This window comes from Tauraco erythrolophus, chromosome 2, assembly GCF_009769465.1.
Source record: "Tauraco erythrolophus isolate bTauEry1 chromosome 2, bTauEry1.pri, whole genome shotgun sequence".
NCBI classification, from domain to species: domain Eukaryota; kingdom Metazoa; phylum Chordata; class Aves; order Musophagiformes; family Musophagidae; genus Tauraco; species Tauraco erythrolophus.
This window is the reverse complement of record NC_141466.1, coordinates 105,493,989-105,513,797: the sequence shown is the minus strand read 5'-3', so window position 1 is coordinate 105,513,797 and position 19,809 is coordinate 105,493,989. Positions and strand designations below refer to the sequence as shown.

At 38.8% G+C, this 19,809-nt stretch overlaps 1 protein-coding gene across 1 annotated transcript in view; it reads left to right on the top strand.

Moving 5' to 3' along the window:
• Window positions 1-8,691: 8,691 nt before the first annotated feature.
• EML4 (EMAP like 4) overlaps window positions 8,692-19,809 on the top strand; it is a 37,290-nt gene continuing 26,172 nt past the window's right edge. The window contains 7 exon segments of the mRNA XM_086626221.1: window positions 8,692-8,815; window positions 14,066-14,215; window positions 15,695-15,764; window positions 17,110-17,219; window positions 18,599-18,608; window positions 19,601-19,679; window positions 19,682-19,695. Of these exon segments, the coding sequence (XP_086482347.1) occupies window positions 8,709-8,815; window positions 14,066-14,215; window positions 15,695-15,764; window positions 17,110-17,219; window positions 18,599-18,608; window positions 19,601-19,679; window positions 19,682-19,695 (540 nt within the window). The 5' untranslated portion in view covers window positions 8,692-8,708.

Genomic DNA, 19,809 nt, shown 5'->3' with positions numbered 1-19,809 from the left:
CAACTGTTTGGTTTGCGTTGCGCCAGTGCTCAATAGTGGCAGTGCATGTCTGCTTGTCCGGTTCAGCAAGCATTGATCTGTAGCTCAGGGTGAGAGACCTGCAGCTGGATTTTAGTTCCACTGTAACTTAAAATGTAGTGGTCTGGGCATGGTGGTTGAATTTGGTTGTATTTGTCTCTGTGCTGTTAGCACTGGTTTAAATTAGAAACAGGCTTCTAAGCCTTTGTCCCTCAGGTTAGTGGTCCTACAGAGTTCTTGGACACAGGCCTGAAAGCAGAAAGCTTGTGGGAAAGAAGCTATTTGTAGTATTAAAAAGCATAACTTCACTGGTCAAGCAACTAGAAGGTGAAGACAGATTAATAAATGTACTCTGGATGTGGTAGTTTATTGTATATTATTAGAGAGTTCTGCTTGGCTGAGCTAGCTGGAGTCTTTTGGGGTTTTTCATTTGCTTATACTTCACTTTAAGGGTAAGATTCAAATGCTAAACACAAGTAGAACTGAGCTGAGGGTTTTGATGCATCATGTTACTCTTTCAAGCTAAATGAGGTGGGACCTACTGAAAACTAGTCACTAATAATTTGCAAAATAAGATTATTGTAATGATTCCTTAAGAATCAAACTTATAACCATGTAGAAAACCAGATAATTTTGTTCATTATTCACTATTATCTATTCTGTGTGTGTATATATATATTAAAAAAAAGCTGCTGTATGCTCTTTAGACTTCCCATTATGCATACACTTGCTAGCTGGGGAGCAGTTAATTACAGCACAAACTTGCAGGACTACCTCAGAGTCTGTCTAAATAATGAGAAATAATGTTACATAAAATACATTCTTCTAATATTTTGTCCATTTTTTTTTTAAGAAATCAGTAATTGAGGATGAGGGCTTCTCATATGCTTCTAGGAGACTACTGTGTATTCTTTGACAGCTTCATTTTAGGGCATGTTTTTTGGAAACCAGGAGGATTTTGGTTTTGTTATGTCACTGTCTTCAAATTTCTGAAGGATTCAAACAGTAGCTTTCATGTCTCCTGAATTGCTTTTCTCTGTAGATACTTCTGAGTTAATCTACAAAGACTCTTTGATCTTTTTTTCCTCCTCCTTTCAGTTCCTATTATTTTTATTATTTTCCTCTGAAAACCTTCCATATTCCCCTAAGAATGTGATTCACAGAAAATAATAAATTGCTCAAGTGTCATTGCATGAGTCTTTCTCTGCTGACTTCATGAAAGCACTAATTTCAGCTTTTCAGATGGTTAGCATTGCTGTATCTTTACTGTCAGTTATCACCTGCAGTGGTTTTCATTGGTCTTACCTTCCAACTTGCTTTCTCTGAATTACTAGGTTTTAAACTTTCTTCCAAGAGTGAAGTGATAGGCATTGTTTGAAGTTGAATTTCACTGCTACTTTTGTGCTGCCTTTTTTTTTTTTCTTCTATAAGGCCTGATTAAAAGCTTGTTTATGTTAATGGGAATCTCCTTTTGATATGAGGAGGCTTTGCAGAAAATTTTCAGCCGCCGTCTACTGTTTGTGTACAATTTTTTATTTGCCCCTAGTTTTAATCCTGGGTTCTTGGTGTTGCATGCTTTACCAACAGTTGCCTTGCATGCAAGGTAAGTACGCTGGCTTATAGTGACTGTCAGTGAAGAACATGCACTTGCTTGCTTGCAGATCAGGTGGGCTTCTAGGGTTCCCTCTTAGTAGCAGCACCTTATTTCACTGACATACTTATTCCTCTCTTCTCTAGCAGGCTATAAACTTTCAAAGAACCCACAGTAGATACTCTGGTTGCCAACATCTGCCTCCAGCCTGTTGGGACCTATTTGGCTGAGATTTTAATACAGCAAAACCTAGATGTTCCTGAGGCCTGAAGTAGTATAAGACAAAATTTAATTATTCAGGGTGAAAGATCACACATACAGGAGTTGCTAGCAATGTTTTAGCTATAAACAAGTTGTCTGCCAGAATTAAATGGTGAGGAACAGGGCTCTAACATGCTAGTTAATCATACGAAGATTGAACCACTCACTCACTATGAAAACACAAATGCAATCCCAGGATGTGTCAGAAGTAATTCTAATAGAGATATGCAGCCTTATGGAAAATGTTAATGCATCAAAACCCCGGTAGGTTCTCCTGTGAGACACTGCATGTGATTATAGCCACCCACAGTCATAAAGTCTGTGGTGGTGTGGAGGCAGACTGAAACCTTACCATGCAAAAGAGAGTTAGGTAGCTGAATGTTTTTATTTTTGCAAAACAAAGGCTGGGAGGAGGAGGTGCACGCTTGCTGTTTTCGTGCTCACCTGATGCGCTTTCAGACAGCAGGTGGACAGACCTGTGCTGAGGTTAACAGCCGTGCTGTCACACGCAGAAAAGTGTGCCATGCTTAATTGTCTCCGGGAAGTCAAGAGGTTCCCAGCTATTAGGAGAAGGAGATTTTTGGATAGTATTCTGAAATCAGGAGAGCATGTTTGTGTGTATCCCAGTGACAGCCAAGTCTCTACTGTGCAAAAGCGAGTGCTGCAGTACCCTGACCAGAGTAAGAACCAGAGTGGTGCAGGCGGAGAGGGGGCACGGAGGAAGTGTGTTGAGCATCCTTTAGGCTGGGCGCAGCCACGATGTTCCCCCAGATGCTGACATGGGTTTGCAGAGCCTGGTGGCTGTTTGGCACTCAAATCCACCTTTAGGTGGGCCCTCGCCAAGTCAGTGGGCTCTGTCTTTGTGTCACTCTCCCCGAGCGATGTTTTGTGTCCCTTCAGCTGAACGGGGCTACAGTGTAGTCAGATCAAGTGGTTTTGCCTCTTTGGGGCTGAGTTAGTAATTTCCACTGACCTCTGAGAATCCCACAGAGAGCTGAGAGCTGCACGGAGTTTGCTTGGCTCCAACACACTGGGAGGGCTCCCATGTCAGACTGATAAGCCTGAGCCAGTCCTGGGAGCTAGAATTGGGAGTGCTAGTCCTGCGTCCCATGGTACTTGTGCAAAGAGATTGTTGAGGCTGCAGAGGTGAATTATTGCAGAACCAAGCAGAGTCTGGCAAGGCTGTGAGTTTGAGCTCAAAGCTGCGCAGAAGCAGCTAGAGCTGTTCCTGGTGAAGAGCTGGCCTCTGAACTAGGGCACTGCATCCGTGGGATGCTGCCTTTTGTAGCCACCCTGGGCCTGAGCTGTGTCTTTTTGTGTGGCGTGGATCATCCGTGACACCTGGGTGTGCTATCCTACAGAGCTTCAACTCTACTTTTAGGTTGTTTTGAACTATGTTTGAAAGGATTTATAGGATGTCTGCAGTTGCAGATTAATTAACTCACCCAAAAGGACCTTGGTGCTTGCTATCCTCTCCTGTGCCTTGTGTCCCCCCACCAAATGCTTCTGCACGGTGGGTGGTGGAGTCTGAACATCTTTTTATATGGGGTAGAGAATTTTTACTTTCTTACCTACTATTTTCAGGTTGGTAGATAACAGAATTGTTGAGGATTTTTTTGTGTGTGTGTGTTGGGATGGTTTTTTCCCACTCTCTATAAAACTTCTGGCTTTATCTCTCCCGTATCCCCTTATCTACATATCTGTTATGAGATGACCAAGACCCTTTTCTTCCAAAAGATCAAGTGAGGTAAAAAATAGTCTTGACATACTACTTTATACCTGGAAATAGTGAGAATGCAGGAAAGAAACAGATAGTCCAATACTCTTGAACATTTAGTTAAGCTAGTATGCTATCAAAGAGTTAAATCACTGGTTTTCTTAACTTGCATTTACAAGAATTTGGCTTCAGGCAATTAGTTGCTGTTTGAGAATGGCTTTGTTGATATACTGCCATCCTCTCTAGTATTTCAAAAGATTTTTACATTAATATTATATCTGCCCTACAGGTTATTCTGATGAAAGGAAATTAACAATCTTAGACAAAAATCTTTCAGTGGGTTGTCTCTTTTTTGTTTAAATCCTTCTTCTTCTGTAGGGAGAGGCTTAATCAAGTTATACCTAGCCTATGTCTCTCTAAGAAGCGTGTTAAATATGAATCTTCAAAGGTAATCTTCCATAATACATAGCTAGCTAATAAAAGCAAAAAATGTTCTTTATTAGAAAAGTTCAGAGAGCTAATTTGTATTTGAAGGCCCTGCAGATAATCTTTTCCCTGAGCTCCAGAAGAGCCTCTTCTCTTCAGGCCAAAGACCTGACTGAATTCCTCTTGGACTCTTCATCATTCTCATCTGCAGGGTCCAACAGGTGCAGCTGCCTCTATCCATGTGAATTTTAATTACAGCTTGTCTCCACTGCTTAGAAGCAGTGGCGAGAAATTCGATCCTAAATTTGTGGTGTTATTTTGCACTGGTCTTGTGGAACCAGTACAGCCAAGCTCAGTGTTAAGTCAAGAATGGGACTTGCACAAATGCACTTGCACATCTTTTCTACGTACCCTCAGGCTATGCTGTGCTTTAAGTTGAAAGAGCGTAAGTACCAGATTTTAAACGGAAGGTCATTATTAATATGGTACTCTTGGGTTTAGCCAGTATTGTTTAATGTCTGTAAATTACATATTATAAAAAAATATTTTAGTGGAAAAATGAGACATTACTAGTTTGGAATAATTATCTAAAGATTTGTGTTAAACTAGCCACCACACCAATCTTTAGCTTTTCTCAGCAATGGAATTAAGCAAAACACACTTGGTAAAATAACTATTGTTTCTAATTTAGCTGCTGGGAAGTGATTTTCTTTGTTCTTTGATATTTGATCTGAGGCATGTTTTCTACTGTTGTCACTGAATGGACTCACATGATTCTTGTTCAAAGGAACTGTATTTGTTCTTAGAAATAAGTGGAACAACTGTTTTTCATCTTCTTGGTATTTGTTCCTTTGATACTGGACTTAAATGGCTCAGCTTTCATTAATATTCTAAATAAGGAAAAACCTTTATGCATGTGTTAGTTTTACATTTGTCAATTATTAAAACTTTTATTCAGGAATTATTTTTTGAGCCTGTGGGTTTTTTTTGCACTAGCTTTCAGTTGGATTTGGACTGTTGTAGGAAAATTCCGTTCTCTTGTCTCCAGTGCAGCATAAACTTGCTATCAGGGTCAAAAGCAACACAAAATTCAATTAAAATGAATTCTTGGTCTCAGAAGGTTGACTTGAGCACACTAAAAGTGAGAAAGGAGTCACACTAATCATATCTTTTAAGTCTAAGAACTCGGTAAATTTGATAAAACTGTGATCTGATTCATCAAACAAAAAATTGTTAAAACTGTTAAGCATCAAGCAATCAAACTACAGTGTGTTAAGAGGAAAACCAAAAGTTTTTGACAAATTAAGCCATATGTGTTGTGAAATCTTCAGAGTGTGATGCACGTAGTAGAATACTTTTAACTGGCTTATGTTCAAGCACGTGGATTCATTGACCTAGTTCAGTTTGAGCAAGTGTAGAGTCTTGCATCTGGGTAAGAACAACCCCATGTACCAGTACAAGTTGGGGACTGAACTTTTGGGGAACAGCACAGAGGAAAGGGACCTGGGGGTCCTGGTGGACAGCAGGATGACCATGAGCCAGCAATGTGCCCTTGTGGCCAAGAAGGCCAATGGCATCCTGGGGTGTATTAGAAGGGGTGTGGTTAGTAGGTTGAGAGAGGTTCTCCTCCCCCTCTACTCTGCCCTGGTGTGTCCGCATCTGGAATATTGTGTCCAGTTCTGGGCCCCCTCAGTTCAAGAAGGACAAGGAACTGCTTGAGAGAGTCCAGCGTAGGACCACAAAGATGATTAAGGGAGTGGAGCATCTCCCTTATGAGGAAAGGCTGAGGGAGCTGGGTCTCTTTAGCTTGGAGAAGAGGAGACTGAGGGGGGACCTCATTAATGTCTATAAATACATAAAGGGTGACTGTCATGAGGATGGAGCCAGGCTCTTCTCAGTGGTATCTGATGATAGGACAAGGGGAAATGGATAAAAGCTGGAACGTAGGAGGTTCCGCTTAAACATGAGGAAGAACTTCTTCCCAGTAAGGGTAACAGAACACTGAAACAAGCTGCCCAGAGAGGTTGTGGAGTCTCCTTCTCTGGAGGTGTTCAAAACCCGCCTGGATGTGTTCTTGTGTGATCTGATCTAGGTGGTCCTGCTCAGGCAGAGGGATTGGACTAGATGATCCTTTGAGGTTCCTTCCAATCCCTAACATTCTGTGATTCTGTGACAAGTGATGTTAAAACCACCCAAGCTCATGGGTAGTTCTTCCTCTGACTAGGAGTTACTGATGATGTTATATGATTTGGTCACCATAGATTCTTCCTGTATGAGTCAATGCTGTCCAAGTCGTTGATGTGTGCTAAGATCGTCACTTCTGTATTCAAAACTAGTGCTTTCCAGTATTTCCAGAGCTGCGGTGGTATTCCACAGAATTTCACACAACTCTGTGAAATTTCACATCCTCTATGATCAGAAATATTTGTTTTAAATAACATAGAATATTCACCACATTTTTTCATTGGACTGATGATTGTCAGTTTTCTATCTTGTCTAGCTGTAGAAGACCGACCTTGAGTGAAAGCAGAGTTTTCCTCTCTGATTCTCTTCTGACTGCAGTAAGACAGAATATGTTTCTGAAGTCTGTATAGTATGGGTATTTCAGATTCAGAGAAGGGTAGAGACGCTGCCTTAAGGTTGGTCTTGCTCACAGCTTTGATTATTTCTCAATCTTTGCATCTTCTGAAGTGTTTCTCTAAGCAAAAGACTGATTGGGAGTCTACGTTGCTTCTGCTGTCACTGAAATTATCTACTTTCTCTTGCCTTTTTAGATCTCAAGTTTGACTTGAGCTGTTAAGCCATATTCCATGGGAATAAGTCTGAGTTTCTCATAATTTCAATTTTTAGATGTTTTGGGGAATGCAAAACGTAGTTTGCACATTCATGCAGTCTGAGTAATATCCTTATGCTTAATTGGGGAAATATTTGTAAGCATTCCCTGGGCATTTATGGGAAGTCTGTCTCATATTTGTCTTTTGAAAGGAATACAAAAGTAATTGTTTAAAGATCTTAATTTTAGAGCTCAATATTGGTTACATCAAATGCGATTAGAGATTAATACTATATTGCCAATTCACAGCTATTCTTCTACTCCAGTCCTGCTCAATTATTTACATTTTGTTATGAAACTCTTAAGTTCCCCGTCTGCTGTGACTTTCAAATCCCTGCTCATAAGAAATACCCGAGTTCCAGATTCATATCAGAATACTACGTTACTTTGGGTTTGTGATACTAGTTACATTAACAATGGATATTAATTACTAAAGAAGTTGAAGAGTGATCATTTCATTGATGCAAAATTGGAGAAATACTTGGCTCTTTGTCATCAATGCTTTTTGAAATTAAACTCCTGTGTCAGCAGCATCAGAGGTTGGCATTGATTCTTGTGGATTTGAGGCCTGATTTAACCATAGTTAAACAGCACTACAGTGCTGGTTTCACTGTGTGGGTAGGATGTAAAGGCTTTTAAAAGTCTCCAAGGGCTTTTCTGGTTTTCTGAAGAAAATTATTGTCATAGTGTGGAGTGATGACTTCTGGTAGGGCATCTAATATACTAGTTGCCATCATGTATTCCTTAAATGCAGTTGACTTACCTTCCAATGACTAAGTAATGTGTTTGACCAAGCCACTCAGATACTCTATAATTAGTTTTCTCTGATGGAAGATAATCTCGGGTTACTTGAAAAGGAATTCCTAAAGTTGGAGTGCGAAGTGCTCAGATGCTCCAACAGAGATAAGTAGGCATTTTGTCACAGCTGGAGTCATTAGGACCTGTTGCTTCTCTACATTCTTCAGGATATGATGCAACATGCAATAGCATGCAATTAGAATTATTTCAATAAATCAATAATTCAAGTTAGTGTATTACTTTGTGATGATATATAATTTCAGATTATATTCCTCAGGAAAGCGTTTAATATTTTTTCCTGCAGTATCCTTGTGTCTCCTCTGGGCCATTATGGTTTGGTTAGGTGGGCAGCTAGGCAGGTAAAAGAACCAGTCGGATAATTGACCTCAGAGGGTTGTGATTAATGAGTCATACACAATTTGGCCAGTCGATAACAAGTGAAGGCTGCAGGGATCTGTCCTGGACCTGTCCTGTTGAACAGGACAGGCTGGGGACAGAGGGACTGCAGGGAGTAGCTCTGTGGGAGAGGCCCTGGGGGTCTTGTCGGGCAGCCAGGTGCCAAGAAGTTGTGCTGTCTCCGTCCGTGGAGGTTTTCAAGACTGGACTAGGCAAAACCCTGAGCAATCTAGTCTGACTTCATGGCCGAGCCTGCTTTGAGACAGAGGTTGGGCTTCAAGACTTCCTGAGGTTCCTTTCCACCTGAAATATCTCATCCTGTGATTCTATGACTACTTATTAATTCAGTTTGAGATTTTAATTTGAAATTTGCCTTTGTTATTTAATTTGCATGTCTAAAATGTTACATGTTCAGTCTGTTCTACCACAAATTGAACTAACGCTTACTCTGTTTGTGCGTGCGTGTGTATTTTAGTGCACTGTCTAAAAAAAAAAAAAAAAAAAATCTGGACGTTCACCAAGCTCGCATTTCAAAAATAACTGTTATACCACGAGTGTTATTTGCATCGCTGTGCTTATTACTGGTTTCTTTTGTGCTTGTTTCTTGTGTAAACTTGCCATATGATTAAACACGCTTTTTTGTTTCGACAGAGGGAGAATATATCAAGATGTTCATGCGGGGTCGACCAATCACAATGTTCATTCCTTCTGATGTAGAAAACTATGATGATATTAGGACAGAACTGCCTCCTGAAAAGTTAAAACTGGAGTGGGTGTATCCTTGATATCAGTAACCACTTGTGGTTCCCTTTTTGTCTTGTCTTGCCTTTTTTTTTTTTCCTTTAGAATCTAGTCTTGTGTCTTTTCTGTTCAGAGACAAAAATTACTTAAAAGTGGGGAAAAAAGGTTCAATTTAATGTAACGATTGAAATGGGTTTTTAGCTACTTTATGGTAAGGCATTAAGCTGCAAAATATGCGATATAGGCACAGAAAAGCCATACTTTCTTTGTTTTGCTATTGAAACTAAGTGCAGTTTATTTTTAATGTGAAGGTAAGTGTCTGGAGAGTTACTGAGTTTGAAAAATCACCCCCTCCGCTCCCCCCTGTGTTAATATAGGCTTTGCATTCAGGAACTTTGTTACTTTTCGGTCTGTGTTCATTATTAGATGTTAGAACTGTGGAAAATCTTGAATAAGATCTAGAATTTCTTGTTGTCCTTACCCGTGGAGTGAGGATTCCGAAGCAGTTATCCGCAAGGTTCTTTACAGTACTTGCGTGTTTCATCTCCAAAGCGAAGGGGTTCACTTCTTGGAGAAGAGTATGTATTAAATACATTTATCATGCGAAGAATGGAGTTAGTTCATGTGTGGCTGACAACACTTCTCCAGGCTTAGCAGACCAGACATTAAGTTCATTGTAAGAGACAGGCTTCTGCACACGTTTGGGTCTTCCTGTCACCCCCGTCTCTGCAGATTCTTCCGGTAAGCTATGCATGTGCAAGTTTCACAGAACTTGAATAAAATAACATGTCTAAGCAGCAGTTGAGTTGGTGTAATAATCTCAAGTTCGATCCTTCAGATGTTATGGAAAACAAGAAGATTTTTAGGAATGTTGATGATACACTATCATATGCCAGGATATGTAATGACAGAGGCTGCCCATACCTCTCTCAGCATATCTGTTAGTGACTAAGGCATGTATATATTTTAAGCCACCCCTTGTTAACTTGCTTTAGGAAAGAGGATTTCTCTGTTATTTTTCCTGTCTTTATTAACTAATAGATTTTTGAAACAGATAGTTGAGTACTTGGTTATGAAGGGCATCTGTGGACCTCATGTCCTCTGAGCTTTTCAGTGAGGCTGTGCAAGCTTAGACCATAAAGAAGGAAAGTTTTGGATTAAAAGTCTGACTGGAAGGAAAATGGAGCTCTTATTCATGCTTTGCAAACCTGTGGTGCCCACCTTTCCTGCTGTCACAGCTCTTGGGTGCTGATGCTGGCACTCATGACTGAAGTGAATTGGGTCAGTCACACATCTGGCTGAAATGTAATTTTTTTTGCGTAGTTAACTTTCTGCAGGATTGACTCATTAATTTGTTTTGCCCCACAAACATGCGTGGGCTAGAACTGGCATACTGGATGAAGATGAGATCTACTTTTTCTGCAGCAGTGAGTAGCTTGTACTGATGAAAACTGATCATGAAATCACACCCTCAGTTAAGTAGGTGCAAATCCCAGTGTGGACACACTTATTTAATGTCCAAGGACCTTAAGTTCAGGTTAAACCAGTTTCCTGCTGAGGGCTAATTAAAGTGAAATAAATCTAGTCTAAATGGACTGTCCATATGTTTTTGGAATCTGTTTATGGAAATGTCATCCTGAATCAGACCAGTATATTTCTAAGCATAGGGTATCTTTTAGATATGATGGCGAAGAAAACAATGAGGAAAAGGCAGTAAAATTTATTAGGGCTTAATGTTGGTCTCTATTAAGTTGAACAAAATTACTCTTCAGTTTTGGAGACAGAGCAGATGATCTTGTACTTCATGCACAGGTTTAGCAAGGGGAAGAAATCTGCAAGCCAGCCCTAACTTCCACATATGGCAAACTGAAGCCTGTACCTCTTGTTAAAAAGGCATGGGGACAGTGATTCACAGAATGTTTTAGTAATGTTAGTGTTTTGCAGCTGAAATATCGATTGAGTGTTGAATTGTTCAATTTGAACGCCTTTAATTCCCCTGCCTTCTGGATGATTGTTTATAATTGGGTTTTCCTTCAGTAATACTGTTTTGGAAGGTGCTGATCAACTATGAACAACTTCAAGGCAAGAACAGAAGGGTTCTTGGAGTGGGGTTTTTGTTTGGGTTTTTTTTTTGGTCAGTTGGTTTGGGAGAGGAGTATCCTTTTTAGATGAACTATGTCAGGGAATCATAGAGTGGTTTGGATTGGAAGAGACCTTAAAGATCATCTATTTCCAACCCGCCTGGCATGGGCAGGGACACCTTCCACTGGTTCCTGCAGGTGTATTCAACTACTGGTACCCAGTACTGTAGATTCAATGGAACGCACTTAGCTTTTGTCTGCCCTGCAGATTACTGTCAGCTGAAGAAATACCTAAGCTACTTGGCAAGATAAAGTAGCTCATGGGGAAGTCTGAGCTCTTGACTGTGTCTGGTTCCTGAGTGATTTCCTTTAAATTTAATAATTTTGTTTGGGTATCCCTGAATTGTAGTGCAGTCTTTCCTACTGCACGTCAGAACTGGTTAAAGCATATCTGACATTCCTAGTAATAGCGAAATGGGTTTATTTAGTAGCTACAAAGGTCACTGTCAGTGCTGCTGTTGACAGGCAGTGACTTTATAGACTCTTTCTCCCAGTGTAGCTCAGTTTCTGGATGGTATTTCTGACTCCATTTTCTAAGATTATTTTTAGCACTGGTGCTCTTCTTTCTAAGAATAATTGAAGCAATATGCTATACATATATATGGTAAATAGACTATTGAATTCTGATGTACAGTGGATCACTTTTCATGAGGACCATGGCTATTCTTAGCCAATTAAAAGCAAAACCCCCCCCAAAAAAAAAACAAAACTAAAAGCTGTTGAGCATATAAAATGTTGTGACAAAACAATCCTCGTAATTGGTCAGAAACATTCACAATGTGGAGACAACTATCTCAATTTCCCTAGTTGAAACATTAGTCTTGTTGAAAGATCAACATTGAAATTTAGTGGAAACTAGCCATCAAAGTTGTGTCACCCCTTTTTCTGTAGAGAGAGGCAGTCAATTATTGTACTAACGTATCTGCTGCTTTGTTCTGAGTGTGTGGAGAAGGAAAGAACTTCTGTGGAACAGCAGCCCCTTTCATTTTCTCTCAAGATAGTTGAGGACAGAGAATGAAAGCAAAAAATTTCTTCCACAGAACAGGTTGTTTCTTTACGTGCTCCTAAAAAACACACTCCTGGAAAATGCAGCTGCTCTTTGGTACTTTATTATGTAGGGGGATGGTAAGGAAAGGAATGACCTGAGAAAATGTAACCATTTTTTGCAGCCTCATGAATCCCAGAGCTCAATGATGGGTGCCAAAATATTTAGCCTTAGCTTTGCATGGTAGACTTCTGCTGTGGAAAGACATGTTTGCATAAATCATTAATACTTTTCTAGGACAAATGTTTAAAGATGTCAATCTTAGTAAGTCCTTATCAATACACTCCCTATTGTATACAGCAGATTAACATGATCTGCCTTTCTCCTCTGAGAAGATATTTAGAATGGCGTCCTTCGTGCTTCAGGATAGAAAAAATATTTTCATTGGTTTGTAGCCCGTTGTTTTTGAAAGTTCAGTGGTCTGGTTGTTTTGGTTTGTTTTTTTTTATAAAAGGCCATCCAGGAGTTTTTTTGTTCCATCAGTGTTTAAAAGAAGAAGAAAGAAGAAAATTTAGTGGGAAAGTAAACAGTGATGGAGGAGAAAGATAGGCATCCTTTTTTTTCCTGCCTTCAGCAATGTGTTTTATCAGCGTTTCTCTTGATATCATTTGCTAAGCAAGCCAGTCAATAATCTCTGCTTCAGAGGAGCCATTCTTGATTTCTGTAATAAACAGAAGACAGCGAGATATAAATCTGTTTATTTTCCATACTCTTAAGAAATTTTAATTGAGAACTGAATGCAGTGTCTCTCTTTGAACCATTGTTTAGTTACAGCATGTGTTTAATTTGCAAGCATTCCTGTGGTATAGCAGTTGTGTGATTTGATGGGACTGCGAAAGAGGACAGGTGGGGGGGGGGGGGGGGGGGGGGGGGGGGGGGGGGGGGGGGGGGGGGGATTTTGGGCATAGGGGTGGCACTGGAAGGAGTGTGATGGTATATTTGGTAGAAAGGTAGCCCTTTTTCAAGAAGAATAGAGACCAGGCTGTCAGCTTAGGAAATATCAGTTTAGATACTCCCAAACTTGGATTACTGCACCTGCTTTCGTTTATGAGAAAAGGTCAGCTTCATCCATCCAACTTTCTCCATGTGGTCTTTGACTTCCTTTTATTTGCCTGACTAACCAGGTCCTAAGGCTGGAATCCTTTAGATAAAGTTGCTTAATATATTTCCCATATTTTCCCTGCTGTTGCAGGTGTATTAGTTGGCATTGAAGCACAGAACTCTCTGAAGTGCACGACATAACAGGAAAATTATATTTTTGGAGGCTACAGAGCTACCATTAAAGTCTGAGTAATGAAGTTGTACATAGTGACCCTGGGAACTGAAATACAGGCAGCCAGCCACATTAATAGCCTAGATGAAGAAAATTGCACCTGTTTAAAAAAAAAATATGAATCCTAATAATGTTTGATTACTGCTAATCAAGACTGGCTTGCAGTGTGTAAACTTCTGCATGTCATTAGGAGTCATGGAGATTTCCTAGAAAAGTCATCTCTTTTATGTATTTTTGATGGATTTGAATAGAATATTTGTCACTGTGTCAGTTCCTTTTGAATTTTGTTTATTTTAAAAATACTCTAAAACAGTCTAAAGAAATATTTCCTGAACTTGGCAGCTGCTGTGCAGAAGCTTGCCTTTTTCTGAAGGGTATTAGGAATTTTCACACACTTGTTTTAAAAGGCCAAATGGAAGTAATACTGTGATGCCCGGGGTGCAGACACACAGCTCTGTTGCTGTGAAAAATGTTAGAGCAATAAGTCTTGCTGTTACCTTCACATGGAAGTTCTTGTAAAACGACAACACTGTATTTGTTTTGCTTCCAGTTTGCCTTATATACTTTATTCTTAACATCAATGAGCATCACTTTTTAAGGCATTTTTTTTTCCAAGATTGAATTGTATGGGATTTGTTTTGGTTTGTTTTTTTTAAACTGTGTTACTGAAATTGTTCTATAGTCCTAGAGGAAAAACATAAAGAGCATTTGCTGACGTGTGAGCTCCCCAAGAATCCTTTAAGGAAAAAAAAAAAAATTGTGGTTTTTTTTTTCTGATATACAGTGATTATGAAAACCTTGACTTGAAAAAAAAAATATATATAGATATGGGTATCGTGGAAGAGACTGTCGAGCCAACGTTTACCTCCTTCCTACTGGAGAAATTGTATATTTCATAGCATCAGTGGTGGTACTATTTAACTATGAGGAGAGAACCCAGCGACACTACTTGGGTCATACGGATTGTGTTAAATGGTTAGTATATAACATTTGCATGTAAGTATGAGTGAAATAATACAGAAGTGTATTTTTTCATTCTCTCCTACTGTACATGAGAGCTCATTAATGTCATCATAATTGTAGTTATTTTCTATTTTGTCAGTCCCAGTAGATTTCACTGTAGTAAACACTGCACAAATGAACAGTGCTGGAACAGTCCATGCTAGCTCAGGGTTTCTGGCTTAAGTGTGGAACAACAGGATATATAGACAATCTAAGAGTGCAGGATTAGAGAAAGGATCTTTGGGTAAATTATTCTAAATAGATGTCCCAGAAATTAAAATTTGTCATCAGCGTAATTGTAAATCAATGATTTACAGGCAGTATGGCAAAGGTGTAGTCTTAAAGGAGACATGGAAAACCAAATAGAAAACTGAGCAACAATTTTCTCATTTTTTAATAGATACCCCATCCGAGTTTTAAGACTGTCTAGGAAATTAGAAAGAAGTTTTCAAAACAAAACAGAGAAGTAGGGAAATTGAAGCCGATGTCATTGTGGGTGCAAAGGCAGTTGCTGACTTTACGATGTTAGTCTGAAGAGTAGTGAGCATAAGGTCCCTACTGTACCTGAATGGAGAAGAGCTGCCATCTAAACCTCTTTTCTCCTGGCTATGCTTTGATAACTGTAATTGCTTGCTGTGGGAGGAATGCTGTCAGTCTTGTGTTCTTCACTTTCATTCCAAAAGCTCGACTGAATTTTAAATGTTTTCGGTGTCCATCACTTACCTCATCAGGCTCCCCACCCTGCTCCCCCTATCCTGTTTCAATGCCTTTCTTCACCTTTGTAATTTTACAGAGAAAGCAAGTAAGAAGGTCAGTCAAAAAATCTGTAGGACTAAAAAGATGTGTACCCTGTAATTGCACTGTTTTTTCATGTCAGTTCCAAAGAAAAATGTGATAAGCAAAAGCAGATTTTTACTCACACTAGTAGTGCACCATACTGGAGAATTTCGTTAGTACAATTACATCAGTACTCATTTCAGGTGGCAGTAATCCTCAACTCTTGGCTGCACAAGCCCTCAGCCAACTTTTCTGCTGTTTTTTGCCAAGCTCATGCTATGTGTAGGTTTAGGCATAAAACATGCTGTAGTGTTTATAAATATGACACATAACTACATGTAGGAAGTTCATCATGAGACAATGTGTATTTTGTTCCAGTGGACTCCCGATTATAGTGCAAACTTCAAATTTGTCAGAGCACATGTGAAGGTGGCTCTTCCGGCACTCCTGGTTGTGTGCCAGCAGCCATCGAAAGAGCCTGATCAACTATTAGTACAGTGTGTAATGAAATAGTCTGATGAAAAAACATTCAAGCTGTCTCATTAAAAGTGGGATTTAGGATCGTAAGTGTCTTCATGGGCTTCTGTTGAGAAAGAAAAAAAAAATTTACAAAAAAACCTCTCAATTTTGAAGACCTATGACAGCAAAAGCAAGTCATATTTCTGTCTGTCTTAGTCTTGCAGTTCATCCAGACAAAATTAGAATTGCAACAGGACAGTTAGCTGGAGTGGATAAAGATGGAAGGGTAAGTAATAGAGCTGTTGAGCAGTAGTATCTTGTTTTGAAAATCAGGGAAAAGTGTTTTGTTTCTTTTTAAAAAAAAAATAATCTCATCATCACCTTCTGTTTGCAGTTTATTTTATGCACGGCATTTACTAAGATATTTTGCTGTTTCTAAGGTAACAGCCTATATCTCTAGCAAAAGACAGTAATAACTAAGCAATTAGCCATATATCAAAAGAGCAGAAGCTCATAAAGTCCTTTATCTTGACATAGGAAACTCAATTTTAATTCTGCAAACAAATGTGAAGCTTGTAATTGATTTATAAGGCCACATCATTTCTGTCACATTTCTTTCAATAAGTCTTCTCCCAGAGGAGAACAAGTCCCCACTTCTGTGGGTCAGTGTACTCTTAAGGCTTCATCGAAGGGGAATCCAGCTTTTAGAATTCGTGGAAGGTGCGTCAAGCTTTTCTACAAACCTCCTCGTTTGAGAGGAAAGTGCATTTAAATTCTCTTGTCCCTGGCTGTTTGTGAACTCTGTCAGAATTTGAATAATTGGATTGTCTTCATGAAGTTGTAGACAGGGGAAAAAAAGAAGACAGATACTATGAAGCGTAGAAGCACATTAAATATAACTCTGACGCAGATGTTCAACTTGATTTCTTAGATTTTGTTAGAAATTTATGTGGGGTTTTTTGTATAGATATTGTTATGATTGCCTCTGAACATTTGTTGAATCTCTGGTTAGGGCTGGTTGGTTTGATTTTCCATCAGTGGGGTGATTTATTGTCACTTTCAATGGTGAATGGTGTCCTTAAACCCACTTAATTTCTGCTTGATTTGTGATCGTTTCACATTTATGAACCAAGTTGGTTTGGGGTAGTACTCGTATGAAATATAACTGTGGATATTTTCACTGAGTAGTTAGTGATGGTTAGAGGACTCAGTGCACCAGGGATTTTTTTTATTATTATTTTTTTTCCTGCTTTATATATAAAAAAAAACCACAGGGTTTGATCATTATTTTCAGTTGTTGCATAAGATTACTAAGTCTGAGGTCTAAAATGCAAGATGACTCTTCCATTATTTGTGCAGTGACTTATTTTCGCAACTGCCAAATGCCACCATGCTTAATTTCTTGCCTTGACGGCACCGCTGCCTGTTCGTAGCCCAGACACTGGGAACAAGATTGTCTTGACTCACCTTTTGAGCTTCGAGATACTATCCAGTGGCATCATTAGCACAGGTCATCCTGCATTTTGGTCTGCAGTTTGTAATTCAGGTAGTGTCTGCTTACAAAACTTGATGCCTGCATATGATGCTTTCACCGTTGATGACGCTGTTTGTCCCATTGCTTTTTCACGCAGCCTCTGCAGCCCCATGTTAGAGTATGGGACTCGGTGAGCCTGGTGACGCTGCAGGTTATCGGCCTCGGGACTTTTGAACGTGGAGTGGGGTGCTTGGATTTTCAAAAGCGGTAAGATGGGTGTGATTACTTGATGTGTTTAACAAATTTATCCAATCCTATGTAAAAGGGAAGGAAATTTCTGGAGATTTTTGTACGTGGTTGTCTAGCTGATCCATTTTGGTATTAAAGTGTGTCAGTAAAGTTTGTGTATACTTTATAAAACCAGCTGACAGTGAGTTAGCTGGAAAAACAGGAAATTGCACATGTAAAATTGCGGTAACAAACTAGCACAGTGAATAAATAACAGTCAAGAAAAGCCTCAGCTAGAAATTGATGTCTGTGCTGGGGTTTGGTTTTGTTTGAGAGGGGCTTTTTTTTTTTGTTTGAATGTTAAAAACAAGTTGTAGTGAGGTTCATGAACACAAATTTTAATGAGTTCTGATAGAAAGGGTAGATTTTCAGCTTGCACAGCTGGAGTAGGTTTTTATCCACCAACAGGAAATGAAAAAAAAAAAACATTATCTTGTGCTGTTTTTTTTTCCTGATGAATAATTTGCTTAATTTGTACCTCTACTTTTACATAGAAAAGAAAATAGAAGTCTTGTTACTAGGCCCACAGAATTTAGCAGAAAAATCAGTAGCAAATGGGGATGTGCTACTTGGTATTGATAAAGTTCTCAGTTCAAAAGTGGCAATGACTTAATTTTTTTTGTAAAATATGTGTACATTTTAATCTTTAAGCTGCCTTTGTATTTTTGCCAAAGCACTGAGACATATCAGACCTCCTGAAAACCCAGGTTGTGATGCTTGCATGCCAGCAAGAAGAATTAATATATGTGAAAAAATAAAAAAAAGCAGAAAAAGAAAGTCTGCTGTATTTTGTTAATAGAGGAAAGAGATTCACAGGACAGCTGAGGTTGAACAGGATGTCTGGAGATCACCACTGTCCTGCTCACAGCAGGCTCAGCAGAGGCAGGCTGCTCAGGGCTGTGTCCAACAGGGTTCTGGGTATCTCCAAGGATGGACACTCAACAGTCTCACTGGACAACCTGTTGAAATAAATGCTTACACCTCTGTTGCTGCAGCTTCACTTAGCGTTGAAATGATGCTAGGTTAGTTATAGCTAGGTTTTGTCTTACAGTAAATAAAATAATTTTGGGCTTTTAAAAATTTTCTTTCAAATAGGCAGTAGCATAAATAAAACAGAATAATGTGAGAAGAGTACTGTCATTCCTCTCACTCTAACAAACCAATAGAACTTTTTAAACTCAGATATGTTTTTTTTTCAAGGTGAATAAATACATGTTCCATCATTTTAAAAACAAAACAAACAAACAAACAAAAACACTAAGGAATTGAAGACTAGATTTCAGTTTTTATTAGTTCTGTTTTGCAGCTGAAACTGATTTTAATCTGTTATTACACTCTCATGTGATTCTTCACTTCAGGGAATGTACGGTGTGTAGAACTGTTTTTACAACGTAATTTCATTAACCCATGCAAGAGATTGGTGTATATCACCAATGCTGTCTTCAGCATTAATAATTGACATGTATATTTGCATATTACTGCTCATAATAGTATTTGAGAATAAAAATTTCAGCCACCTCTATTTTCATAATTTGTTAGAGAATGCGGTTGAACTGCAAGAATCAACTTTAAAATAAATAAGGCCTCCTCCAAATCTTTCTACACATGTCCTTGAAACAACTGATTTGTGCAAGTATGTGTTGCTGTGAATAAGTATGGTTTTGTGCTTAGATTTTCTCTCTGCTTCTTTAATTCCGCATAGCCCCATTTACCATTTTTGTTGTAAAATTGTTCAGAGTAAGCTGTTCCACTTATTTAATCCTGTAGATGCCAGTCTTCTGCTCTGTAAGCATCATTTTATTCAGAAAGTGTTACCTTTGCTGCAGTTTTACCAGCTACATGTTAAAACTGCTGGTACTTAATGCTCCATAAGGAAAAAGTGAGATGTGCTTACAAAATTGATAATTTAAAGTTGTGTGTATGTGATGGTGACATTTAAGAAAAAAATACAAGCTGCGTGTCTGTCCTCTGAGACCTGAGGAAAAACAAAATATTGTGAAATAGAAAAAGGGAGAAACCTCTCTGCTACTAACGTGATATTGCAAACAAGAAAGAAAAAATACTCCAAACAAACAAAAAAACAAACTAAAAGGGAAAGACGTGGTAAGATGCTTCTAAAGCTTTCCTAGAATATTATTGAAGCATGGACATTTTTTTTTTGTCAGATTATGCAAAAATCTATGTCTGTCATTAAGAGAAAAGGAAAATACCAGATATATCGAGCTTATAAGTACTTTAAAAGGACTTGGTTAATTTATGTTTGTACCTATGTGGTTTTTTAAAATACTACTGTATTTTACTATTTCTGAATGGGATATGAGAGTACTTTGTCAGCACTTCTTTTTTTCTTTTTCCATTAGGATTCTGGTACTCATTTGTGTGTAATTGACGACTCTAATGAGCATATGCTCACTGTGTGGGATTGGCAGAGGAAATCAAAATAGCAGAAATAAAGGTAATTATTGCACAAATTAATATTCTGAAATACTAGTGGTTTTATTCCCATAAATACAACAGTTTGAGAGACACACATTTGATCTTACTTGGAAATTGTAATGTTTAGTACTGC